The sequence below is a fragment of the Salvelinus sp. IW2-2015 genome, linkage group LG27 (assembly GCF_002910315.2).
Source record: "Salvelinus sp. IW2-2015 linkage group LG27, ASM291031v2, whole genome shotgun sequence".
Taxonomy (NCBI): domain Eukaryota; kingdom Metazoa; phylum Chordata; class Actinopteri; order Salmoniformes; family Salmonidae; genus Salvelinus; species Salvelinus sp. IW2-2015.
In genome coordinates this window covers 2,765,795-2,793,580 of record NC_036867.1, presented here as the reverse complement: position 1 = coordinate 2,793,580, position 27,786 = coordinate 2,765,795, and the positions used below count along the sequence as shown (strand labels likewise).

The window sequence follows — 27,786 nt, the reverse complement described above, 5'->3', positions numbered from 1 at the left end:
CCTCCAAAGATTTCAATTGGGTTCAGGTCATGGAGACCTGGCGTAGGCCCTCCGAGGACCTTGAAGAAGTGCTTCGTTTACGGAGCACATCTGCCTTAGTTTGCCCTGGCTGTGTGTTTCGGGTCGTTGTCATGCGGAAGACCGAGCCACGACCATCTTTCAAATGCTTTACCATGAGGGAAGGAGGTTGTTTGGTCAAGATCTCCGCGATACATGGCCCAATCATCCTCCCCTCAATCGGTGCAGTCCGTCTTGTCCCCTTTGCGAAAAAGCATCCGCCAAAGAATTTGATGTTTCTCACCTCCATTTGCTTCACGGTTGGGATGGTGTTCTTGGGGTTGTACTCATCCTTCTATTCTCCAAACACGGCGAAGTGGAAGTTTAGAGCAAAAAAGCTCATATTTTTGCTCCTCATCAGACCACTATCATGACCTTCCTTCACCATCCTCTTTTGGATATCCAAGATGGGTCTTGGCAAACTTTCAGATCGGCCTCTGGTATGCGCTGGGCTTTGAAGCAGGGACCGTTGCGTGCGCATGGAGGACTTCAAAATATTAAGTCGCATGACGGCGATAGGTGTGGTTACTAATGCGTTTTCTCTTGAGACTGGTGGTCCAGCGTACTCTTTCAGGTCAATGCCCACGTCCTGCAGATCGTGTTAGTTCTGGGCTGACCCTCGATTCCATTCCTCATGTATCATTGAATGCCCACGAGGTGAGGATCTTGCGATGGAGCCCCAGACCGAGGGTGATTGACCGTCATCTTGAACTTCTATCCATTTTCTAATATTGTGCCCAAAAGTTGTTGCCTTCTCACCAAGGCTGCTGGCGCTACTTGTCCCTGTAGCCGCATCCCGATTGCTTGTAGCATGATCTACAATTGATGCCACTGATTGTCCTTACACAGCCTCAGTCGTTCTTGGCCTTGTGGGAGGTTGGAGTCTGTTTGATTTGAGTTTAGTGGACACGGTGTCTTTTATACAGGTACGAGTTAAACAGGTGCAGTTTATACAAGGTAATGAGTGGAAGAACAGGAGGGCTTCTTAAAGAAAAAACTAAACAGGTCTGTGAGAGCCGGAATTCTTACTGGTTGGTAGGTGATCAAATACTTATGTCATGCAATAAAATGCAAATTAATTACTTAAAAATCATACAATGTGATTTTCTGGATTTTTGTTTTAGATTCAGTCTCTCACAGTTGAAGTGTACCTATGATAAAAATGACAGACCTCTACATGCTTTGTAAGTAGGAAAACCTGCAAAATCGGCAGTGTATCAAATACTTGTTCTCCCCACTGTATATCTATTATTCAGTATTATTGACTATTTATCCTGTACAGAAAAATGGTACAATAAAAATGTCCTGTATATACTGTATATATATATATACAGTACCAGCCAAAGTTTGGACACACCTACTCATTCCAGGGTTTTTCTTTATTTTTACTATTTTCTACATTGTAGAATAATAGTGAAGACATCAAAACTATGAAACAACACATATGGAATCAGGTAGTAACCAAAAAAGTGTTAAACAAAGCAAAAATATATTTTATATTTGAGATTCTCCAAAGTAGCCACACTTTGCCTTGATGACACTCTTGGCATTCTCTCAACCAGCTTCATGAGGAATGCTTTTCCAACAGTGTTGAAGGAGTTCCCACATATGCTGAGCACTTGTTGGCTGCTTTTCCTTCACTCTGCGTCCAACTCATCCCAAACCATCTCGATTGGGTTGAGGTCAGGTGATTGTGGAGGCCAGGTCATCTAATGCAGCACTCCATCACTCTCCTTCTTGGTCAAATAGCCCTTATACAGCCTGGGCGTGTGTTTTGGGTCATTGTCCTGTTGAAAAACAAATGATAGTCCCAGTGAGTGCAAACCAGATGGGATGGCGTATCACTGCAGAATGCTGTGGTAGATATGCAGGTTAAAGTGTGCTTTAATATTGGCTATTAGTTGGCAATGAAATGTGTCTGAATTTTTTTTTTCATGTGACGTTTCCTTTATTCCAGCTAAAGTACAAGGAAGGATTGAAAAAGGACACCTCCCCCAGTTTTTATTCTACGCTACCCGAAACAATTGAGACAAATTTTGCGAAACGACAGTCAGCAATGCAGAGCCAGGTATATATGTCTGTGTGTATATGTGTATATCCTGTTAGAATACACAGCATGTATGTACAATGTGCATTCTTGCAAAATAACTACAAGAAAATTACAATCTCAGAAATCATGAATAATTTGATCACATATTTTGGTTTGTGGGTCAGTGATTAGAATTGTTTAATATTGCTTCATAACCAATTTATCTAAAACAACTATAAATTAACCTTTGGGTAGGCTTTTGTGTGTGAAGCAAACACATATAAGTTATTCTCACTGGTGTTTGGCAATGATTTTGTAGGCTTGGTCTCAACTATCTCTGGTTCTTAAGCTGTCTTTCCATTTCCTACTGCAGTAACCAGATCAAAGATATAAAGAAAGATACTGAGGAGAATCTACTAAACTCTACTCTCTCTGCTCTGAGACAGCAGAGACACAGTTTGCAAAGCAGATGTCTGAAATGCAGAGAGGAGGAGGTAATATCTGTTTTAAAATCACAAACATTAACATGGGCTGAATACAGTACTAACTTCAGTTATTTTACTGTAAACCCCCATTAACATAAATTCATTGATTTATAAATGTGATTCTCAAAATTGGATGTTGCCTTTTGTCAATAACTGAAGCCAGAGAATGAGGATTCCTTTCCAGAAGAAACAACAGAAACCATTTATCCTTTTCTCTTTAGCAATCTTCATGTACAAAAAAATGTATTTTAGTCAGAGAAACCTGTACATTTTAATATGTCTACAAAAAGCGGGTGGTGTAAAGGAAAAACTACTTGGAAGTAATACTTACTTAGGTAGGTTTTTTGGGTATCTGTACTTTATTATTTAGTTTTTGACAAATTTTACTTCACTACATTCCTAAAGAAAATTATGTCGTTTTTACTCTCTACATTTCTGGCAGCCAAAAATACACATTACATTTTGAATGCTGAGCAGGACATAAAATGTCAATTCACACACACACATCAAAAGAACATAACTGGTCATCCTGCAGCCTCTTATCTGGTGGACTCACTAAACACATGCTTCGTTTGTAATGATGTCTGAGTGTTGGAGCGTCTGCCGGCTATCCGTAAATAAAAAAACAGAAAATGATGCCGTCTAGTGTTGCTTAATATAAGGATTTCGAAATGATTTTTACTTTTGATACTAAGTATATTTTATCATTTACTTTTGATATAAGTATATTTAAACCAAATACTTTACTCAAGTATGTTACTGGAGAACTTTTACTTGAGTCATTTTCTATTAAATGCTTCTACACCTGCATTGCTTGCTGTTGGGGTTTAGCTGGGTTTCTTACAGCACTTTGAAATCAGCTGATGTACGAAGGATATAATATATTTGATTTGATTTGATTTGATATTAAGTATCTTTACTTTTCTCAAGTATGACAATGTATACTTTTTACACCACTGTGTCTTTGTTGCTTGTGTTTCCAGAACAATACAAAGAAGCAGGGAAAGAAGAGCCTCCACTTCTCTCACTCCACCTTACCAGAGACTTTGGAGACCCAGCACGCCAAGAGGCTTCCAGCTACAGAGTGAGGTAAGAACATGGGCTGCCCATCTGATGATGTCTGTACATTAATTTTCGTCATACTATTCAGAGGAACCCTTCCTGTTATGAAACATCCATTAAATCAGTTTCAAACATCAGTGTACCTGTCCATTCTATGGAATAAAGCTGAGCGTTCTAAGATGAGGCAAATCTCTACCTGTGTTATTTGAGTGCTCCAATGCCTTTACCATAAATAACTACACTATTGGAAGTTTCTTTTGGGTAAGCCATAGTTTTTTATTCCTGTCTCTGTTGTTGAGCAGCAGCTCTCCTACTTTACTTTGTTTGCTGACGCACGGAGGCCCACCTCAACTCACATCCATTACTTTGTTTCCCAGCTCAAATACAAAGGTGAGAAAGTCTTCTCTGGTTCGGCTTACTCTCAACTCCCTGAGACGATGGAGACAGAGAGAGCTCGGGAGCTCACAGAGATGCAGAGCAAGGTGAGCACGAATGCTCCTGGCATTAATATATTTGCGTTATAGTCATTCTGCTAGCAACTTCCATTGCCACTCCAGATGTCTTCAGACATAATCCGGGTTCAGAAACAATTATTCTGAGTACAGTGCCTTCAGAAGGAATTCACACCCCTTGACTTTTTCCTCATTTTGTTGTGTTACACCCTGAATTTAAAATGTATTAAATGCAGATTTTGTGTCACTGATCTACACACAATACCCCATAATTTTGTTTTTAGAAATGTTTACAAATTAATAAAAAATTAAAAGCTGGAATGCCTTGAGGCAATATGCATTCAACCCCTTTGTTATGGCAAGCCTAAATAACAAGTCACATAATAAGTTGGACTCTGTGTGCAATAGTGTTAGTGTTTAACATAATTTTCGAATGACTACCCCATCTCTGTACCACACACATACAGTACAATTATCTGTAAGGTCCCTCAGTCAAAGTGAATTTCAAGCACAGATTCAACCATAAAGACCAGGGAGGTTTTCCAATGCCTCGCAAAAAAGGGCAACATTTGGTAGATGGGTGAAAGAAAACAAAAAGCAGACACTGAATATCCCTTTGAGCATGGTGAAGTTATCAATTAGACTTCGGATGGTGTATCAATACACCCAGTCACTACAAAGATGCAGGCGTCCTTCCTAACTCGGTTGCTGGAGAGGAAGGAAACCACTCAGGGTTTTCACCTTGAAGCTAATAGTGACTTTAAAACAGCAACAGAGTTTAATGGCTGTGATGATAGGAGAAAACTGAGGATGGATCAACAACATTGTAGTTACTCCACAATACTAAACTAATTGACAGAGTAAAAAGAAGGAAGCCTGTACAGAATACAAATATTCCAAAACATGCATCCTGTTTGCAATAAGGCACTAAGGTAATACTGAAAAAAAATTGTGGCAAAGCAATTCCCTTTTTGTCCTGAATACAAAGTGTTATGTTTCGGGCAAGAATACAGGAAATGTTCCTGAGTGGCCAAATTACAATTTTGACTTAAATCTACCTGAAAATCTAGGGCAATACCTGAAAATGGTTGTCTAGCAATGATCAACAACCAATTTGAGAGAGCTTTAAGAATTTCGAAAATAATAATTGGCAAATGTTGCACAATCCAGGTGAGGGAAAATTGCTTTCTGGGTCTTGAAGAGCTCAAGACCCAGAAAGCTAATTTTCAAGAGACGCAAGAGATTGAACTTCACTGAGTTCACCCCATTAGTTTGCACTATATAGATCAATGTTTTTTTGTGATCGAATCGACATTATATCAGCCCCTTTTCAATGCAACAAACCAAAACAAATCTAACTTTGCAAGATTGAGTCTGTGATTTTGCTGTAGGCAGAGCCAGAGCACATCAAAGTAAAATTTGGGCAGGTAGCCCGTGAGGGGTCTTTCAATCACCCCGAGTGAATGAATACACTTTTTTCAGATCAGTTCAGAGCCGTGTGTGAACGTTGATATTCTTTGCTAGTTATTAGCCCAGTTATAGATACGTCTAGGGCAGCAATGGGGAGTTACTGCTTCCTACAAGAGSACAAAATGTGTAAGCTACATTTCAAGCTATCTTTGAAAAGGGAGTCAGGTAAAAAACTTTTGTCTTAATTAAATGGGCAGTGTTGTATTTTGAGACAGGCTTGAATATGTAAATAAGCCAATAGGCAGAGGGGTAGTCTACGTAGTCTAATTCTCTGTATGGTAATAATAATTTATTTTATTTTGTAAAGTGGTTTCTTGCATCATACAACACAATACAATGCAATTTACAGTCACCTATTTGGCCCATGGTGTTACAGACTAAGTAAAAAATCATTAATTAATGTCAAGCCCTTCATAATGTAAAAATGTATAGGCTACTGTAGGCTATATCATAGAAATTAAAAGCTATTTCCATGTGAAAATGTTATGGGATTTGCGCCATTTGTTTTGTTGGTAGGCCTACATTATGCTCAAATAGCCACGATAGCCTATTGGCTACTGTCTAAAACTGTAATGGTACAGCCTCAGTGTTCACTCTAAACGCGAGCCGGAAGTTGCACAAAATTCTCACAACATTCAAGTTTCCGCTCACCAGACCAAAAATGTGCTCAAGTGCCCCAAAACATTAGAGGGAACATTGCCAGAAAGACTCACAGCTGTAATCGCTGTCAAAGGTGCTTCTGCAAAGTATTGATTCGGGTGTGAATACTTTTGTAAATTAGATATTTCATTTTCAAAACATTTGCCAACATTTTCTAAAAACATGTTTTCACTGTGTCACTATGGGGTTTTGTTAGTAGTGAGAGAAAATAATCTATTTAATCCATTTTGAATTCAGGCTGTAACACAACAAAATATGGAATAAGTCCAGGGGTATGAGTACTTTCTGAAGGCATTGTATCCAATACTTTCATATCTACACAAGTGCCTGGATTGTGATCATTAAACGAGTGTTAATACTTACTCATCTCTCTCTGTTTCTCAGATCAAATACAAAGCGAGTGGAAAGAAGGACAACTCAACCTCTCTCTACTCTCTACTCCCAGAGACCACAGAGATCCAGTTTGCCAGAGAAATGACAGAGATGCAGAGTGAGGTGGCTGGACATTTAGTTCATAACTTCAGTTTTGGGCGTTTTTCTGTATAATGATTGAGAATTAACCAAAAAATTTGACTCATTATATATCACAAAACTTTCCTTTTTTCCAGAATAAATACAAAGAAGAAGGAAAAAGGCATATCTCCACGAGTGTTTACTCTCAGCTTCCAGAAACCACCGAGACACAGTTTGCGAAAGCTGTATCTGAACTTCAGAGTGAGGTTGGCAACTATTATTCCTTACAGTATAGGGAAATTGTTCTAACATGTTTGTTCCATTTGGAATGATGCACTGTAATGGAAAACTGTAATTTATGTGATATTTGGGGGAATTATCAACAGTAAGTTATTTCTGAAAATGTTGTGGGTGAGGAAAGAATTGCTGTATTTCGAATGGTACTGTATTTCCACCCCACAGAATAAAATACCGTACCGTATCTTTGAAGCTCCAAAAACCTTTTGACCATTAGTGCCATACAGTACCATTCAAAATGCATGGTATTGTTGTTTCTGGCTCATTAACATATTTTGAGGCGTGCTTTGTAAGAGGCTATTTGTTGCACCCGTGAGTGAGAATACGGTACCAATTTAACTCCTATGTGTTTATAGTGCCCCATTAATTTAAAATGTATAGGGGACAGATTGGGGTGGATGAGCTTTTGGTCTGTTTCGCTACTAGTTTGGAAGCCTTTTTTAAGTCCTCTAGAAGTGTAAGTGATATAAAACACCGTATATGAATTCAAATGCTGTAACATGTAAACACTTTACCTTGCAGCCAACCTGCTTGCACCAATCCCTTGTAATTACAGTAAAATACTGTGAAATACAATCCCTACCCTCAATGAATGTCAATCATCCATTCATTTATTTATTCATTCCGATTAAGGCAGCGTTTACTATTTTACAGTATAATATAGTCAATTTTACGATATTGTACTTAGTCATTACACAGTACTTGCTTTGATATCATATTTATATTACAGTAAGTGTACTGAAATATGAAATACAGAATTTGACTTGCCACTGAGGTGCCTGTAAGTTTCTGTCAAATTCATGGTAACCTCTTTACGGTGTGGCGATACCCATTAAAATTTTACAGATCCTTGAATAAATTCATTGGATATAAATACTGAATAAAATGCTGTATCTGTTTTTCCTCAATTTAGATGAAGTACAAAGAAGCAGGGAGGAAGGGAGTTTCTAGTTCTCTCTACTCCACCTTACCAGAAACAATGGAGACCCAGCATGCCAAAGAGGCTTCCCAGCTACAGAGTGAGGTAGAGTATAAAGACATACTGTATTCACAATTACCTGCATATAATCTCACACATGTAGTATATCTGCAGACTATTTAGCATGTAGAAAAGAATGGTGGTGGTACAATGAAACAGCCTGATTTCATAGAAGAGATGTAACATACATAGTAAATGTACACTGAGTATAGAAAACATCAAGAACACCAGCTCTTTCCATGACATAGACTGACCAGGTGAATCCAGGTGAAAGCTATGATCCCTTATTGATGTCACTTGTTAAATCTACTTCAATCAGTGTAGATGAAGAGGAGGAGACAGGTTAAAGAAAGATTTTGAAGCCTTGAGACAATTGAGACATGGATTGTGTATCTGTGCCATTCAGTGTTTTTGAACTACCTATGGTAGTAGGTACCAGACGCACCAGTTTGAGTGTCAAAAACTGCAACGCTGCTGGGTTTTTCACGTTCAACAGTTTCCTTTGTGTATCAAGAATGGTCAACCACTCAAAGGTGGCACAACTGTGGGAAGCATTGGAGTCAACATGGGCCAGCATCCCTGTGGAACTCTTTCGACACCTTGTTGAGTCAATGTCCTGAAGAATTGAGGCTGTTCTGAGGGCGAAATGGGGTGAAACTCAATATTAGGAAGGTTTTCCTAATGTTCGGTATACTCAGTGTAAATTCAAGACACTCAAATTAGTGTGATATGTTTGGTATGGTTGCATAAAACAGGTTACTTAATTAAGGCAAAAATAAAAGCAGGTGGGTGGGATGGGTGTATAATGCAAACGTCTAGCAAAACCAAAGGTTGCTTGTTCTAATCATCACGGTTAACTTTAGCACTTACTACTTAGCATGTAAGCTAACCCTTCTCCTAACCATAACCTTAACCCTTTAACCTAACTCATAACCCTAACCTTAAACCGAACCTTAACCCCAAACCCTAACCTCTACCCTAGCTAACATTAGCCACCTAGTTACCTCGCTAACTTTAGCCACAAAAAATTGGAATTCGTAACATTTTTGCAAATCCGTAACATATTTTACGAATTGCAATTCATAACATATCATACGAAATGGCTGATGGACATCCACAAATTAATACATACCATACGAAGTGTAACATATCATACTAATTGGAGTGTCCCAAATGTACTTTTACTGCAGTACGTTACGTCTACCCATGAGTCCAGGTTGAATGAAAAGAGAAACCAGTGGAAACCAGGTGCTTTATTAATGCTATTTGTGTGCTATTACATTTATCTCAAACCAATGTTTTCATGTAATGTTTCCTTTATTCCAGCTAAAGTACAAGGAAGGACTGAAAAAGGACACCTCCCCCAGTTTTTATTCTACGCTGCGCGAAACAATTGAGACTAATTTTGCGAAACAACAATCAGCAATGCGAAGTGAGGTAAATGCTGTGTGTATATGCTGTACAAATACACAGGGAGTACAATGTGCATTCTCCCCCCCCAAAAAATTGCATTAATAATTTCATTCAGGCTATCACGTATTTTGGTTTGTGGGTCAGCGCTGGTAAGTGTTTCATGTCGCCTCTTCATATCCAATATATCTAAATAACTAAAGGGGAAGAGAACACATACCATACCAAGGTTTTCTTACTGCTGTTTGGTAATGCGCCACTCGGGCTCCCAAATGGCGCAGTGGTCTAAGGCACTGCATCGCAGTGCTCGAGGAAAAACGACAGACCCTGGTTCGATTCCAGGCTGTATCACAACTGGCCGTGATAGGGAGTCTCATAGGGCGGCGCACAATTGGCCCAGCGTCGTCCAGGTTAGGCCGTCATTGTAAATAAGAATTTGTTCTTCACTGACGTGCCTAGTTAAATAAATAAATAATGCTTTTGTAGGCTTGGTCTCAACTATCTCTGGTTCTTAAGCTGTCTTTCCATTTCTACTATACCAGATCAAGTATAAAGAAGATACTGAGGAGAACTCTATCAACCTCTACTCTCTGCTCCCTGAGACAGCAGAGACACAGTTTGCAAAGCAGATGTCTGAAATGCAGAGCGAGGTAAATATCTGTTTAAAATCACCAAACATCAACATGGGCGAATACAGTACTAACTTCAGTTATTTTTACTGTAAATCCCCCATTAACATAAATTCATTGATTTATACAAAATGTGATTCTCAAAATTGGATGTTGCCTTTTGTCAATAACTGAAGCCAGAGAATGAGGAATTCCCTTCCAAGGGAAACACAGAAACATTTATCCTTTTACTTTAGCAATCTTCATGTACAAAAAATGTATTTTAGTCAGAGAATACCTGTACATTTTTATTATGTCTACAAAAATAGCGTGGTGTAAAGTAAAAATACTTGGAAGTACTACTTAGGTAGGTTTTTTCAGTATCTGACTTTATTATTTATGTTTTTGACAAATTTTACTTCACTACATTCCTAAAGAAAATTATGTCGTTTTTACTCCATACATTTTTCCTGGCAGCCAAAAATACACATTACATTTGAATGCTGAGCAGGACAATAAAATTGTCAAATTCACACACACACATCAAAAGAACATAACTGGTCATCCCTGCAGCCTCTTATCTGGTGGACTCACTAAACACATGCTTCGTTTGTAAATGATGTCTGAGTGTTGGGCGTCCTGCCGGCATCCGTAAATAAATAAAAAACAAGAAAATATGTGCCGTCTAGTTGCTTAATATAAGGATTTCGAAATGATTTTTACTTTTGATACTTAAGTATATTTGATCATTTACTTTTGATACTTAAGTATATTTAAAACCAAATACTTTTACTCAAGTAGTATTTTACTGAGAACTTTTACTTGAGTCATTTCTATTAAATGCTTCTACACCTGCATTGCTTGCTGTTTGGGGTTTTAGGCTGGGTTTCTGTACAGCACTTTGCGATATCAGCTGATGTACGAAGGGCTATATAAATATATTTGATTTGATTTTGATTTGATATTAAGGTATCTTTACTTTTCTCAAGTATGACAATTGTATACTTTTTACACCACTGTGTCTTTTGTGCTGTTGTTTTCCAGACAAAATACAAAGAAGCAGGAAGAAAGAGGCCTCCACTTCTCTCTACTCCACCTTACCAGAGACTTTGGAGACCCAGCACGCCAAAGAGGCTTCCCAGCTACAGAGTGAGGTAAGAACATGAGCTGCCCATCTGATGTCTGTACATTACATTTTTCGTCATAACTAATCAGAGGAAACCCTTCCTGTTACTGACAAACATCCATTAAATCAGTTTCAAACATCAGTGTACCTGTCCATCTAATGGAATAAAGCCTGAGCGTTCTAAGATGAGGCAAATCTCTACCTGTGTTATTTGAGTGCTCCAATGCCTTTACCATAAATAACTACACTATTGGAAGTTTCTTCAGGGTAAGCCCTATTTGTTTTTATTCCTGTCTCTGTTGTTGAGCAGCAGCTCTTCTACTTTACTTTGTTTGCTGAAGCACGGAGGCCCACCTCAACTCACATCCATTACTTTGTTTTCCAGCTCAAATACAAAGGTGAGAAAGTCTTCTCTGGTTCGGCTTACTCTCAACTCCCTGAGACGATGGAGACAGAGAGAGCTCGAGAGCTCACAGAGATGCAGAGCGAGGTGAGCACAAATTTTCCTCAAAGACATGAATATTAATGCTAATAGGAACATTGCAAATTTTATAGGACTACTTAGAAATCTTTATGAATATATCAGCGTTATCCGCAGAGTAACTAAATACGACTTAATCGTGTCATTTGTGGAAGTATAATTTTAAGTTAATGTTAAAATCCGTCATGGACTCATTGTCTTTTCTTTAGCTCAAGTACAAACAGAGTGGGAAGAAGGGTATGTCCCAAAGCATCTATTCCGTACTAGCAGATACCATGGAGACCCAGTTTGTCAAAAATGTTTCTGAACTGCAAAGTCAGGTGAGAAGAGGTTCACATAGATTTTCGTACTTCAATGACAATGTTTGTGAGAGAAGCAATTTCCAGATTTTATGGCTCTTGCCAAAGATAAACCTCTGATATAGAGGTGAAGTCAATTACAGTATATGTTGTTTATCTGCATTGGTTTGAATGATTTTCTTTCAGACTAAGTACAAGAAGGCAGGGAAGAATAAGGCAAAGTCTCTCTACTCTGTGTTGCCAGAGACTCTGGAGATCCAACATGCCAAGCAGGTCTCCCAGCTTCAGAGCCAGGTACAGTACAGTAGGTCTACAGCACGAACACTGACGTCCCCTCACCACACTTATAGGACATCTCTGCTTTATCAGTAGCACGGCTAATGAAATAAGCACTTACTGTAGGGGCGAACCCTGACTTCCAATTATTTTATTTTATTAATGCATTGATGTCTATAGACGGGTTGGTTGTTTAGCAACAAAACCGACGCATTCTCAACTATGGGGCAAAACAGACGGGGTTGTCTTAGTTTGTTTACAACAGGTAAACTATATTTTATCTCCAATGTTTATTGAAAACATAAATACATTAGCACATTGAGCACTTGTTGTCTCTCAAATACATCGTTACAGTTGTTGGTTAGCTAGCTAACGAATTTTGGTCATAATATCTTGTTCTTGATACCATGTCTTATTTAGAGATGTTTTGACTCATATCATGTCAATGCTAATATTAATATTATTAGCATTAACATGACATCAGTCAAAACACCTCAAAACAAGACATGGTATCAAGAACAAGATAAGACAAGCTGAAATGAGACACCTACGATTCCCCACATGACAGTTTCTTGTCATTGTTGCTAGATATCTGGCCATCCAGAATCACGACAACATATGAACTTCTGCCCCATTTGAAGCGTGCGCATCATTTTCATGGTGTTGTCTGCTAACCCATCAATGGGAGACTAAGTGAAAATTTGACTTCAGGAGAAGTTATGGTTTCGCCATTTAGTCCTACACACTTTCTAATGACTTTATGAAGTCTAATGACTTAATGAAGTTAAAATTATGAGGTGTAATTACATTTAAATTCTGGTAATTCAATATTGTGTTGTAGCTAGAAATGCTATCTTTTAATCAGGTGCTATAAAACATTTATGATTTTGCTTCCTCTTTTCTAGCTCAAATACAAGGATGCCGGGAAAAGGGAGATGTCCAGTTCTCATTACTCTGTTCTCCCCGAGACGGCAGAGACTCATTTAGCCAAAGAGCACTCTGAGATGCTGAGCGAGGTACAAAATAGTATAGTCATGCCAACACAACAGCCAAATACTGTGGATTCTGCCTCCTCTCATGTCCTCCATTTTACTGGTCAACAATTACATTTATTGATTAGACAGAAGCATTTAAATATAGTTTTCCTATGTGCCTATTGAAATAGGGACATGAAACATGCATTATGACTTTGTTCTAGGTGAAGTATAAAAAGCAGAGTAAAGAAGGCATTTCCTCAAGCCTTTATTCTCTACTCCCGGAAACAGCAGACACTCAGTTTGCCAAACAGATGTCAGAAATACAGAGTGAGGTACAGCATCTGTTTTACCACTAAATCAACTATTTGACTATTTCTAGTTTAGTCTCGTTTGCAAAAAATGTTATGCGTGTGTTGTTGTCAGGTTCTTGTGAATTTGTTTCCTCTCTTTACGAATGTCACAAAAAAAGTGACTTTTCTGAAATGATTTAGTAATTTCTTTCATGTATTTCCATGTCAAGTTGTGTTTATTAACAACCTTTCAATTTCTCAGTACCAAACATGACTTGCTCTCTCAACTTCTGGGGATATGTTTTGTACTTTTCCAGTTAAAGTACAAAAGAGACATCGAGGAACTGCCCGATACCTTGTACGCACTACTGCCTGAAACCATGGAGACCAAGTTCGCAAAAGAAATGACTCAAGAAATCTCTCAGGTGGGGCTCACAGGGTTGTTTTAAAATGTGTGATTAAAAAAAAGCGACTTCACTCACACAAACTAAGCTGTTGTCCTGAAATGTCGTTTGCTTTTCATGGCCAACAGTTACAGCTTGCTCCATCTTGGTGAAATAAATATATATAAAAATGTACCTTTTTAGATTTGATTGGGTAGCTTGTGACTTGTAGCTTGTGTGTGGAATTATTCCTCTTCTTGATTTCTTCTGAAAGCCTTTACTATGCTGGTTGTAGCTAAGTCAAAACTACTGCATTGCAAACAGTTAATAAAGGAGTTGTAGGCTATTAGAATGTCATGGTGAAGTTTGGATAGGGGAAGAAATATAGCCATAAATGGAGACCTTATGAAAACATAGACTTTAAACAGAGACTAAGTTGAACGGTCTATTTTGGTGGTAGGATATTGGGGTCAGTTTAAAAACAGGCAGGTTGGTGGTAGGGTATTGGCTTGGGCTGTGGGGTCAGTTTAAAAACAGGCAGGTTGATGGTAGGGTATTGGCTTGGGCTGTGGGGTCAGTTTAAAAACAGGCAGGTTGGTGGTAGGGTATNCTTGGGCTGTGGGGTCAGTTTAAAAACAGGCAGGTTGGTGGTAGGGTATTGGCTTGGGCTGTGGGGTCAGTTTAAAAACAGGCAGGTTGGTGGTAGGGTATTGGCTTGGGCTGTGGGGGTCAGTTTAAAGACAGGCAGGTCGGTGGTAGGATATTGCCTTTGGTTGTGGTGGTCAGTTTAAAAACAGGCAGGTCGGTGGTAGGGTATTGGCTTGGGCTGTGGGGGTCAGTTTAAAGACAGGCAGGTCGAGAGATAAGAGGAGACACTTAGAGGGAGGATGGACAGTCGAGGCCCATGTGTATGGAACTGATAACAACCACCAATGACAGTGAATGTCATTGGTGACAATAATTGCCACTGACTCTAGAACTGAGATTTGCAAATGAATGTGTGTGTGTGGGCGGCAGGCCAAGTACAAGGAGGCAGGCAAGCAGCAGGTCTCCATTTCGCTCTACTCCACCTTACCAGAGACTTTGGAGACCCAGCACGCCAAAGAGGCCTCCCAGCTACAGAGCAAGGTGAGTCACACACACACACATCATTCATGGGGTCTGTATTCAAGTGCATTATATGCTACCAGTGCTTTTTTGCATCATGACTTTTTTCTGGCTGATAATGAGCTTTTACAAATTTCAGTACTTCTTTTTTTTGACAGAATAACTATAAAGAGGGAGGCAAACAGGACATGTCAACTTCCTTGTATTCTCAACTTCCTGACACAATAGAGATCCAGTTTGCCCGAGAGCTTACAGAGCTCCAAAGTGAGGTAGCTAGCTAGAACACTTCAAATCATCTTACTGTGATTCTGTCTACTAGGCTTATTTGCACCAATGCAATCCATGTCATCATTTGGTTACATCATCTAAAGGAACAAGTGTAATGTTTTTTTATGTCCATCAGAACAAGTATAAAGAAGATGGGAAAAGGAGTCTTTCGACAAGCGTTTACTCTCAACTAGCAGAGACCAAGGAGACGCAGTTTTTGAAAGCTGTTTCCCAACTCCAGAGTGAGGTAAGACTTTAGATAACAGACTTTGGTGACACTACTTTAACTTTTCATCATGGGTTAAACAACAGTGTCAGGTTCTATGTCACCCAACAGATTATTAATACAGTCGTGACAGCTGGTGTCGGATTATGACAACTGACTTTACACTGTTATGACACCAACGATGTTTATACCAGCTAAATGGCGGAGCAAACAAATGTATTGTGTAATGAGAGTGTAAAGTACGTTTTAATAAACTGACATCAACTGTAATGATTGTTTAAGACATATGTCATGATTATGACAATTTTATGTAGACCATGACAGATGGTCTACGTAAAATGTAACCGACTTTTTCAAGATTTGAGTGGGAATCTTTTAGGGAGCACGTAAAGATGTAGCAGACCTTGGAAACTAAACAATAAAAACATAACTTTGTGTTTTAGAAAAAGTATAGAGAGGCAGTAAAGAAGCAAATATCTCTCTATGCCACCTTACCAGAGACTTTGGAGACCCAGCACGCCAAAGAGGCTTCTCTGCTACAGAGTGAGGTAGATTAACAGTGTACTTTTACACATCTACCGTCACATATACACTTATATACAGTATACTTTAATATGTAGTGTACAAATATGGTTAAGGTATAGTTTATTACACATACAGTATTCCATACATTAAGACGTTATGCCTCATATAGATATCTTCAGCTGTTCACATCCTCTAGTATCCCTCAGAATAAATATGTTTTCTGATCGTAATCATCATGATCACCATAGACGTTGTTTTTCCTTCTCTAGCTGAAATACAAGCAAGGAGGCAAAAAGGGTGCCTCCAGTTCTCTGTACTCCCTGCTTCCAGAAACGACAGAGACCCAACTAGCCAAAGAGCACCGTGATATTTATAGTGAGGTAAGGCATCATGAAAAACTTATGCCAACAAGCCTTTTGCAAAAACATCCATTTAAAAGACACATTACCTGGATCCACAGAAATCAAAGAGATGTGTTTTTCAGGTGAAATACAAAGAGGATGGTAAACAGAAGCTTTCCAACACCCTGTATTCCTTGCTGCCAGAAACAGCGGACACACAATTTGCCAAGCAGCAATCAGAATTCCGAAGTGAGGTAAAGTTTTTTTTGTTGTTGCTCAGATTACTTTACTGTTTCACTTTGATCAGTCAATGTAGAATGTCTATCTATACCTGTTCCACAAAAGTTATGTGTTGTAAAATATTCCTTCTAATGTCTAGTTGAAACACTCACAAAGAAAAAATGTGTGTGCATGTAGTTCTTCATTTTGATCATGTTACTATAGGAATCATTTGTTTGTGTCTCCTTGCATTCACTCATTACCAACTGAAACAGTTTAATCTTGATTTTCAATCCTGACAAAAATAATTTATTCATTTTTGTCAACACTTTCTGTACCTTTCAGCAAAATTACAAAAGTGACACCCAGGAACATTCCAATTGCTTGTACGCACTACTGCCTGAAACCATGGAGACCAAGTTCGCTAAAGAAATGTCTCAAGAAATCTCTCAGGTGGGGCTCACAGTGTTGTTCTACTAACTGTGTGATGACAAACCAGCAGCTTCCATCACACTCCTGCATGGTATCACAGTAGATGCCTCCTCTATCTCCTCTCTTAAATAGACGTAGACAACCTACCTTATTGATAAGCATGTCTCTCTACGCTCTCTTCTTAAGTGGTGAAAGAGACGGTGATAAGATAGAGTGACAATGTTTATTGCGGGAAGCGCATTCAGCAAGTCGTTGAAAAGAGGAAAATTTTATTCAGCACATTATAATTCATAAGTTGTATGTCAATGTTGAAATAAGAACTTACTCGTTACCTATTATGTGAGATAATATCATGTCGTATTTTGTCTTCTAGTCTAAATACAAGGAGGCAGGGAAGAAAGAGGCCTCCACTTCTCTCTACTCCACCTTACCAGAGACTTTGGAGACCCAGCACGCCAAAGAGGCTTCCCAGCTACAGAGTGAGGTAAAGGTCTATGTGCCTCATACTACATTCCACCAATTCTAAGATGCACATAAAGGCGGTGTTTTTAACCGTACTTACTCATTTTGAAATAAATGCTGTGCTAAGTGAAAATATCATCCTAGGGCTTAATGAGGGTTCCAATTTGTTGTCTTTCCAGAACAAGTACAAGGAGAATGTGAAACTGACCCAGTCCAGTAGTCTGTACTCTCAGCTCCCCCAGACTACAGAGACCCAGTTTGCTGCCAAAGTCTCTGACCTACAGAGCGAGGTAAAGAGCAAACAGCCAAAGCTTCGGCTTAACACTAGTGACAGTGAAAGTTTTTATTATTGATTATATTATTGATTATTTCTAAGTCACCCCCAATAACACCTGACTAACAACACTCTCTACAGATCCCCAGTGTCTAAATCCAAAACTCAAACTGAGTCAAATTCTGTGTTTCTTCCCATTGGTGTCCTAGAACAAGTACAAAGAGGAAGGTAAGAAGAGTATCTCTAGCTGCATTTACTCTCAACTACCAGAGACCAAACAGACCCAGTTTGTGAAGGCTGTGACCGAACTTCAGAGTGAGGTTAGACTTGGACGCTCTTGATTGTTTTGCCACTTCCTTTCTATTTAGTTGCTGTCTCAAGTACACTGAACAATAATAATGTTCAGGCAAGTTCCAATGACCACACTGTATGGCAGTATTTACCAACTCCAGTTCTCCAGTAACACCAACAGTACACATTTTTTGTTGTAGCTCAGGACAAGCACACCTGATTCAACTTGTCAACTAATCATCAAACCTTCAATTAGTTGAATCAGGTGAGTTTGTCTGGGGCTACAACAAAAATGTGTGCTGTTGGGGTACTGGAGGACCGGAGTTGGAAAACACAGCTGATAAATAGATATGGTAGATATCATCTCTATTTGATAACAGTTCGTGTGCTGACAAGGAAATTCAGAAATAACATGATTGTTTTCATTGCGTCGCAGACTAAATATAAGGAGGCAGGGAAGAAAGAGGCCTCCAGTTGTCTCTACGCCCTGTTACCAGAGACTATGGATACCCAGCACGCCAAAGAGGCTTCTCTGTTACAGAGTGAGGTAGACAAGTCAACAATGTTATCAGTCTCAGGTGTCCTCCGTTGTACGAAATTAGCATTCCCAATAAAACAGCATTTCTTAATCATTTTTCATTGAAATTGAAGCATACACACACCTCTTCTTCTCCAGAATAAGTACAAAGAAGGTGGTAAAAAGGAGAGTTTGACCTGCCTGTACTCTCAGCTTCCAGAAACCACTGAGATTCAGTTTGCTAAAACAGTGACAGAACTGCAGAGTGAGGTGGGTGGATGGATGTTACTGTAATACAACAGGCTATGATAATGGACTGATACAAGATCAAATGGCAGTTTTGTTCTGAGCTGCTGAGTCTTGTTGTGTCTTTCAGAATAAATACAAACAGAAAGGGAAACAGGAGATATCCAGCAGCATTTTCTCCCAGCTGCCGGGGACAAAGGAGATAGAGTTTGCCAAACAGATTTCAGAAATGCAGAGCGAGGTAAACTAGGCACGCACGTGTGTCAATATGTCTTGACTCTGAGTGTATGCACTATACGTTTTGTACGTGCATTTAAAAATCAAATGTACTCTATATTTCTATTTGTGTGAAAATATATACATGGTATATTTTACAAAACATTTTATGAAGAAAATATATGCTGTGTAATATATGCATTTTCAGATCATATGTACTGTAGATTTTAATGTATGTGTTCTTGAAAAAGATATACAGTTGAAGTCGGAAGTTTACATACACTCAGCTTGGCGTCATTAAAACTCGTTTTTCAACCACTCCACAAATTTCTTGTTAACAAACTATAGTTTTGGCAAGTCGGTTAGGACATCTACTTTGTGCATGACACAAGTAATATTTCCAACAATTGTTTACAGACAGATTATTTCACTTATAATTCACTGTATCGCAACTCCAGTGGGTCAGAAGTTTACATACACTAAGTTGACTGCTTTTAAACAGCATGGAAAATTCCAGAAAATGATGTCATGGCTTTAGAAGCTTCTGATAGGCTAATTGACATAATTTGAGTCAATTGGAGGTGTACCTGTGGATGTATTTCAAGGTCCTACCTTCAAACTCGGTGCCTCTTTGCTTGACATCATTGGAAAATCAAAAGAAATTAGCCAAGACTTCAGAAACAAATTGTAGACCTCTACAAGTCTGGTTCATCCTTGGGAGCAATTTCCAAATGCCTGAATGTACCACGTTCATCTGTACAAACAATAGTACGCAAGTATAAACACCATGGGACCACTCAGTCATCACCATACCGCTCAGGAAGGAGACGTGTTCTGTCTTCTAGAGATGAACGTACTTTGGTGCGAATAGTGCAAGTCAATCCCAGAACAACAGCAAAGGACCTTGTGAAGATGCTGGAGGAAACAGGTACAAAAGTATCGATATCCACAGTAAAAAGAGTCCTATATTGACATAACCTGAAAGGCCGCTCAGCAAGGAAGAAGCCACTGCTCCAAAACCGCCATAAAAAGCCAGACTACGGTTTGCAACTGCACATGGGGACAAAGATCGTATTTTTTGGAGAAATGTCCTCTGGTCTGATGAAACAAAAATAGAACTGTTTGGCCATATTGACCATCGTTATGTTTGGAGGAAAAAGGGGGAGGCTTGCAAGCCGAAAAACACCTGTCTCTTATACACATCTAGATGTGTATAAGAGACAGTTTCCAAAGTTATGGCTTAAGGACAGCAAAGTCAAGGTATTGGAGTGGTTATCACAAAGCCCTGACCTCAATCCCATAGAAAATTTGTGGGCAGAACTGAAAGCGTGTGCGAGCAAGGAGGCCTACAAACCTGACTCAGTTACACCAGCTCTGTCAGGAGGAATGAGCCAAAATTCACCCAACTTATTGTGGGAAGCTTGTGGAAGGCTACCTGAAACGTTTGACCCAAGTTAAACAATTTAAAGGCAATGCTGCCAAATACTAATTGAGTGTATGTAAACTTCTGACCCACTGGGAATGTGATGAAAGAAATAAAAGCAGAAAATAAATAATTCTCTCTGCTATTATTCTGACATTTCTCATTCTTAAAATAAAGTGGTGATCCTAACTGACCTAAAACAGGGAATTTTTACTCTGATTAAATGTCAGGAATTGTGAAAAACTGAGTTTAAATGTATTTGGCTAAGGTGTATGTAAACTTCCGACTTCAACTGTACATAGGATGGTGTATATTTTTCAAACATTCTCGTTGGGTTTTTGGGGGGTATCCTTTTTGATTTTCAGCAAAATTACAAAAGTGACACCCAGGAACATTCCAATTGCTTGTACGCACTACTGCCTGAAACCATGGAGACCAAGTTTGCTAAAGAAATGTCTCAAGAAATCTCTCAGGTGCGGCTCACAGCGTTGTTCTACTAACTGTGTGATGAAAAACCAGCAGCTTCAATCACACTCCTACAGAATGGCTCTATGTTAGTCATAGACTTACCATATCAACTACTGCAGCCAGCATCAAATAGCTAAAATATTGCTTCTATGTTGCTTCTATGCTCTGAGTTTTCTCTCAAGCTGATTGGTTCTAGATGGGTTCTTGGTGGAGTTGAGAGGAAGGATCATCAGAGCCACGAAGAGTTCACAATGTTGTTGTTGTTTTCAGAGGAAATACAAAGAAGCTGGGAAAAGGGAGATGGGCAACTCTCTGTACTCCCTCATGCCCCAGACCAGTGAGATCCAGCATGCCAAAGAGCTCTCCCAGCTCTACAGCCAGGTATACTGTGTGGGTGGGTGGGTGCGTTGTTAATAATAAATATTGTCAAACAGTATGTGCCATGAGGTTCCCTTCTTGTTTCAGAAAAGCTACAAAGAAGAGGGTAGGAAGGACACGGGCCACAGTCTGTACTCACAGATGCCCCAGACCATTGAGACTGCATTTGCTAAAGAAGTGGCAAAGCACCAGAGTGATGTAAGCATGCCAGTATCTGGTCCACAGCTGTAGTCCATGTTTCTGTCAGTTTTTTTGTGTCCAGCTTGATGCTATGATATACCTGAATATCATCAAGTCTGAGACACCTGCTAAAGGAGGATAGTATAACTATATGCTGGATCAGTGCTCATACAGAAGTCCAGGTGGAATGCCCTGTAATTTGAGTGGATCACACAGCACAACCAATCCCTTACCCCTAATACTTTACAGTGCCAATGGATTGGACAGGGGAGTGGGTATCAAGGTGCCCAACCAGGCGTGAGGCTGAGGGGAACAGCTGTGATGTCTACTGTTCTGCAGGCAGACCCACTGGCCCAGACCCAGACACACCCCCTCTGTCTGTCTCAGTCCACTCTCTGTCGGGCTCAGTCTGTCTCTGTCTGTCTCGCTCTATCTCTGTCTCTGTCTGTCTCGCTCTATCTCTGTCTCTGTCTGTCTCGCTCTATCTCTGTCTCTGTCTGTCTCAGTCCACTCTCTGTCGGGCTCAGTCTCTCTCTCTGTCTGTCTCTGTCTCTCTCATTGGCTCAGTATTTATCTGTCTCAGTCTCTGTCTGTCTCAGTCCACTGTCTCTCTCTGTCTCTCTCTGATTTGCTTAGTCTGTCTCTGTCTGTCTCTCTCTGTCTCTCTCTAGCTCAGTCTGGTCTCTGTCTCTCTGTCTCTCTCTCTCATTGGCTCAGTCTTTCTCAGTCTCTGTCTCTGTCCACTCTCTCTCAGTCCACTCTCTGTCTGTCTCTCAGTCCACTCTCTGTCTCAGTCCACTCTCTGTCTCGTCCACTCTCTGTCTCAGTCCACTCTCTGTCTCAGTCCACTCTCTGTCTCCTCTCTGTCTCTGTCTCTGTCCACTCTCTGTCTCTGTCTCTGTCCACTCTGTCTCTGTCTCTGTCCACTCTGTCTCTGTCTCTGTTCACTCTGTCTCTGTCCACTCTGTCTCCGTCCACTCTGTCTCTGTCTCTGTCCAGTCTGTCTCTGTCTCTGTCTCTCTCTGTCTCTGTCTCTGTCTGGCTCAGTCCGCTCTCTGTCTCTGTCTGTATCTCTCTCCCTAACACCGATCAGAGGTTTGAGGTGATCAACCTATGCTTAGTGTATTATTCAGATTTGTATTTCTACACAACCCACTTGATCTCTTCTTCCATCACTCCATTTCCCAAAGAGCTATAACACTGGCGCCCATCACCTCTCAGTGCCTTGTGACTGGTTCATACCAGAGGTATCATACCTGGATAACGAGCGGTTATTCTTTAGCTGCATATTGTTAACGTTCACCCTCCTGCTAAATGATTCACGCTCAGATGGGAATCTCGTGTACTGTGTGTGGGTGGGTGATGTATCCGTTCCAGGGTCTCGTGTAGTCAGCACGTTGAATATGTAATGGTTTTCTTGCCCTTCTCTCTGGTCTGTCGTCCTCTCCAGAAACTGTACAAGGAGAAGTACAACGCGGAGAAAGGCCAGTCCAGTTACACCACCATGGAGACCTTACCAGAGGTCTCCCACGCTATGGAAGTCAACAAACAGCAGAGTGAAGTAATTACCCACAATGCATTTCCTCTGATACAAACTGTTTTATGTTTATAATGCAGAAATAGTGAATAAGAGAGACATGACAGTAAGGAAGAGGGTTTGTTAGAATGGAGTTGGCCAGATTTGAACCTGGCTTACATGTACTCTAAGGCAGCAGCGGTAACTGTTATACCGCTGTAGGTCACACAAGCTACAATCATGTGAAATGTTCTGGTTTAGGCTAGCTAGTTGTCACTTGTGCTGTATAAAATACATTTGTCTGAAGTTTTAGTCAACATGGATATGAATCCATAGACAAATTAAGTGCACACAAATGCAGATTCCACATTCTGCATGCTTGGTTGAGGTCAGGGATATTTGTGTGCCAATATCCCATAATGGATTCTGAGGGCCCTCTGGACACGTTGCTCATTTGAGAGTTGTCAGTATGCATCAACATCACCCAGGGAAAAGTGGGCCAAAGGATCCGACTGATCGTTCCCATTGATCGTTCTAATGTCTATCACTATGCTTAATCTCTCTGTTACAGAAATATCAGCCAGTGAGGAGACATTGCATTTTGACACAGAATGTTACAGTACACAAATGATGATGATTGAATGAATGCCCCTGAAATGCAAAAAATGAATCGCTCCGCAAATAATCCTAACACTTCCTTCCTTCCTCCCTGCCTTCAGGTCAACTACAGGACAGGGAAACAGGAACACCACAATTTCACCACGTTGGCGGACAGACCTGATATCCTGAACGCCAAACAGGCCACTGAACTGGCCAGCGACGTGAGTTCATGTCAAATCAAACTTTTTATGAAGTGCATTTACAGTAAATACAACATAATAGATACAGTTGAAGTCATAAGTTTACATACACTTAGGTTGGAGTCATTAAAACTTGTTTTTCAACCACTCCATACATTTCTTGTTAACAAACTATAGTTTTGGCAAGTCGGTTAGGACATCTACTTTGTGCATGACACAAGTCATTTTTCCAACAATTGTTTACAGACAGATTATTTCACTTATAATTCACTATCACAATTCCAGTGGGTCAGAAGTTTACATACACTAAGTTGACTGTGCCTTTAAACAGCTTGGAAAATTCCAGAAAATTATGTCATGGCTTTAGAAGCTTCTGATAGGCTAATTGACATCATTTGAGTCAATTGAAGGTGTACCTGTGGATGTATTTCAAGGCCTACCTTCAAACTCAGTGCCTCTTTGCTTGACATCATGGGAAAATCAAAAGAAATCAGCCACGACTTCAAAAAAAAATTGTAGACCTCCACAAGTCTGGTTCATCCTTGGGAGCAATTTCCAAATGCCTGAATGTACCACGTTCATCTGTACAAACAATAGTACGCAAGTATAAACACCATGGGACCACTCAGCCATCATACCGCTCAGGAAGGAGACGCATTCTGTCTCCTAGAGATGAACGTACTTTGTGCAAAAAGTGCAAATCAATCCCAGAACAACAGCAAAGGACCTTGGTGAAGATGCTGGAGGAAACAGGTACAAAAGTATCTATATGCACAGTAAAACGAGTCCTATATTGACATAACCTGAAAGGCCGCTCAGCAAGGAAGAAGCCACTGCTCCAAAACTGCCATAAAAAAGCCAGACTACGGTTTGCAACTGCACAAGGACGAAAATCATACTTTTTGGGGAAATGTCCTCTGGTCTGGTGGGGGAAAAAATAGAACTGTTTGGCCATAATGACCATCATTATGTTTGGAGGAAAAAGGGGGAGGCTTGCAAGCTGAAGAACACCATCCCAACCGTGAAGCACGAGGGTGGCAGCATCATGTTGTGGGGGCGCTTTGCTGCAGGAGGGACTGGTGCACTTCACAAAATAGATGGCATCATGAGGGAGGAAAATTATGTGGATATATTGAAGCAACATCTCAAGACATCAGTCAGGAAGTTAAAGCTTGGTCGCAAATGGGTCTTCCAAATGGACAATGACCCCAAGCATACTTCCAAAGTTGTGGCAAAATGGCTTAAGGAAAACAAAGTCAAGGTATTGGAGTGGCCATCACAAAGCCCTGACCTCAATCCTATAGAAAATTTGTGGGCAGAACTGAAAAAGCGTGTGCGAGCAAGGAGGCCTACAAACCTGACTCAGTTAAATTCTGACTCAGTTAAATTCCCTCTGGCGCTCAAACCATCACGGTCACCTAATAATCCCCAGTTTATGATTGGCTCATTCACCCCCCTCCTCTCCCCTGTAACTGTTCCCCAGGTCGTTGCTGTAAATGAGAACGTATTCTCAGTAACTGTTCCCCAGGTCGTTGCTGTAAATGAGAACGTATTCTCAAGCTTGTGGAAGGCTACCCAAAACTTTTGACCCAAGTTAAACAATTTAAAGGCAATGCTACCAAATACTAATTGAGTGTATATAAACTTCAGACCCACTGGGAATGTGATGAAAGAAATAAAAGCTGAAATAGATCATTCTCTCTACTATTATTCTTACATTTCACATTCTTAAAATAAAGTGGTGATTCTAACTGACCTAAGACAGGGAATTTTTACTCTGATTAAATGTCAGGAATTGTGAAAAACTGAGTTTAAATGTATTTGGCTAAGGTGTATGTAAACTTCTGACTTCAACTGTATATATATTCTATTGTTTAGTCTTTAGTTTTTTTAATGAAAAGGTGTTGGACATGGTGTTGATTTACCTCACTCTAGTCCCAAGACTAGACGAGGGTCACACTCTAAAAGAACTTTAGATTGTTAACGATTCATGTCTAAGCAAAGTCTGACTACATAATGGTGATAAAAGGACCTTTCATCGTGTGTTCTGCTGTAAACTTTATTGCCACCCTTTATATAGCATATGATAACTGCTTGTGAATAATGTCTGAAACATCTTTATAGGTCTTATAAAGGGTTTATGAAGGCTTCATTAAGCCTTCAAAGTGGCAGTTTGTTTACAGTGGGGGACACAACTTTGCTTGTGCTATGTGGGTGAGGCAGTGTGTGTGGGTAGCAGCACTCATCAAATATTCAACACCTCCACTGCTCTACCACCACATCGACAGTCCCAGTCCTGGTCCCTAGCTGGGATCTCTCTCTCATACACACAGTCTGCGTCATTTAGGGAGAAGCCCATGAACATAACACTGAGAGAATACATACTGAATAGCAAAGTTAGCCCTTTCATAGTGTGTCTTTGCTTGCCCTTGTTTCTCTGGTTCCTCTGGTTCACAGGTGTCCTATAGGAGTAAAACTAAGCATGAAATCTACAATGATGTCCTGGGAAGATCTGATATTGAGCATGCCAAAGTGGCCTCCAAACTCGCTAGCCTGGTAAGATAATAAAACATTCCATATATATATGTGTTTGTGTGTCTACTACTGTTTTACATTTTATAACCAGGTATTGAACCATTGACTGGAGAATTAGTTTGTCTCCAACCATAAAGGGAAGGAGCTAAGGAAAGGATACAATGAAAGGAGATGGTTTAAGTGTATTGCGACAAAACCATGCATCTCAATACTGTTCTGACATACCCTTCTGCCACTGTTAATGAGACAAGGGAAGGAGACAATTTTATTGAGACGGGGCCATGTAGTGTTTAGTGTTCTGTCCTTCTGCCACTGTTTAATGAAAGGACATTCATGCCTGGCCTGGTCCCAGACCTGCTGGGTCCCCTGGTTTAGCATTACAGACGTGCTTTGTCATGACTGCTGGGCAGAGAGCTGAAGGGGGAGGTGGATTGCTGAGGGGGAGAATGATGGGTGGATAAGGGGGTAATGGTGTGTGTGCCTCATAATTTCTGCTGTCGCTGTGTGCACTCACATATCTCTATCTCTGTCTCACTCTCTCACACACACACACTCATAACACACATCAGGTGCACTACAAGGAGAAGTTTGAGAGGGAGTTCAAGGGTCAGAAGCCCCAGTACAACCCCAGCAACTGTGTGTCCTTCAAACACACACAGGCTGCCCATGCTCTCACCAGCCAGGTGGGTCTCCAACGCGCCCTGTCCGTCCCCACAGATACCTCAGTCACGTGGTGCACTTACAGTTGAAGTCGGAAGTTTACATACACCATAGCCAAATATATTTAAACTCAGTTTTTCACAATTCCTGACATTTAATCCTGGTAAAAATCCCTTGTTTTAGGTCAGTTAGGATCACCACTTTATTTTGAGAATGTGAAATGTCAGAATAATAGTAGAGAGAATGATCTATTTCAGCTTTTATTTCTTCCATCACATTCCCAGTGGGTCAGAAATTTACATACACTCAATTAGTATTTGGTAGCATTGCCTTTAAATTGTTTAACTTGGGTCAAACGTTTCCGGTAGTCTTCCACAAGCTTCCCACAATAAGTTGGGTGAATTTTGGCCCATTCCTCCTGACAGAGCTGGTGTAACTGAAGATAAGTTTAAGGGATTTAGTAATTATTGGCGGTTTTTGGACAGTGCTTCTTTCCTGCTGAATTGCATTTCAGTTTGATGTAATGGACTCGTTTTACTGGGAGGGGGTATATAGATACTGTTTGTCCCGGTTTTCTCCAGATCTTCACAAGCGTCCTTGCTGTTGTTCTGGGAATTGATTTGCACTTTTGCACAAAGTAATTCATCTCAAGGAGACAGACATCTCCTTCTGAGGTATGACGTTGCGTGGTCCCATGGTGTTTATACTTTGGTATATTGTTTGTACAGATGAACGTGTAATTCAGGCATTTTGAAATTGCTCCAAGGATGAAGCAGACTTGTGAGGTTACAATTTTTTTCTGAGGTCTTGGCTGATTTCTTTGATTTCACCCATGATGTCAAGCAAAGAGGCGCTAGAGTTTGACAGGTAGGCTTTGAAATTAACATCCCAGTAGCTACCTCATTGACT

General features: G+C 40.2%; 1 protein-coding gene across 1 annotated transcript in view; it reads left to right on the top strand.

The window, feature by feature from the left end:
* Positions 1–3,560: 3,560 nt before the first annotated feature.
* LOC111953535 (nebulette) overlaps positions 3,561–27,786 on the top strand; it is a 43,802-nt gene continuing 19,576 nt past the window's right edge. Inside the window, exons 1-25 of the mRNA XM_070435667.1 lie at positions 3,561–3,660; positions 4,011–4,115; positions 6,600–6,710; positions 6,824–6,934; positions 7,879–7,989; positions 9,271–9,381; positions 9,897–10,004; positions 15,305–15,415; positions 15,838–15,942; positions 16,189–16,299; positions 16,404–16,514; positions 16,825–16,932; positions 17,285–17,395; positions 17,553–17,663; positions 17,857–17,967; positions 18,375–18,485; positions 18,615–18,725; positions 18,832–18,942; positions 20,706–20,813; positions 21,079–21,189; positions 21,274–21,384; positions 22,817–22,927; positions 23,602–23,703; positions 26,140–26,238; positions 26,787–26,900. Of these exons, the coding sequence (XP_070291768.1) occupies positions 4,071–4,115; positions 6,600–6,710; positions 6,824–6,934; positions 7,879–7,989; positions 9,271–9,381; positions 9,897–10,004; positions 15,305–15,415; positions 15,838–15,942; positions 16,189–16,299; positions 16,404–16,514; positions 16,825–16,932; positions 17,285–17,395; positions 17,553–17,663; positions 17,857–17,967; positions 18,375–18,485; positions 18,615–18,725; positions 18,832–18,942; positions 20,706–20,813; positions 21,079–21,189; positions 21,274–21,384; positions 22,817–22,927; positions 23,602–23,703; positions 26,140–26,238; positions 26,787–26,900 (2,565 nt within the window). The 5' untranslated portion in view covers positions 3,561–3,660; positions 4,011–4,070. The remainder of the gene's footprint in view (positions 3,661–4,010; positions 4,116–6,599; positions 6,711–6,823; positions 6,935–7,878; positions 7,990–9,270; positions 9,382–9,896; positions 10,005–15,304; positions 15,416–15,837; positions 15,943–16,188; positions 16,300–16,403; positions 16,515–16,824; positions 16,933–17,284; positions 17,396–17,552; positions 17,664–17,856; positions 17,968–18,374; positions 18,486–18,614; positions 18,726–18,831; positions 18,943–20,705; positions 20,814–21,078; positions 21,190–21,273; positions 21,385–22,816; positions 22,928–23,601; positions 23,704–26,139; positions 26,239–26,786; positions 26,901–27,786) is intronic.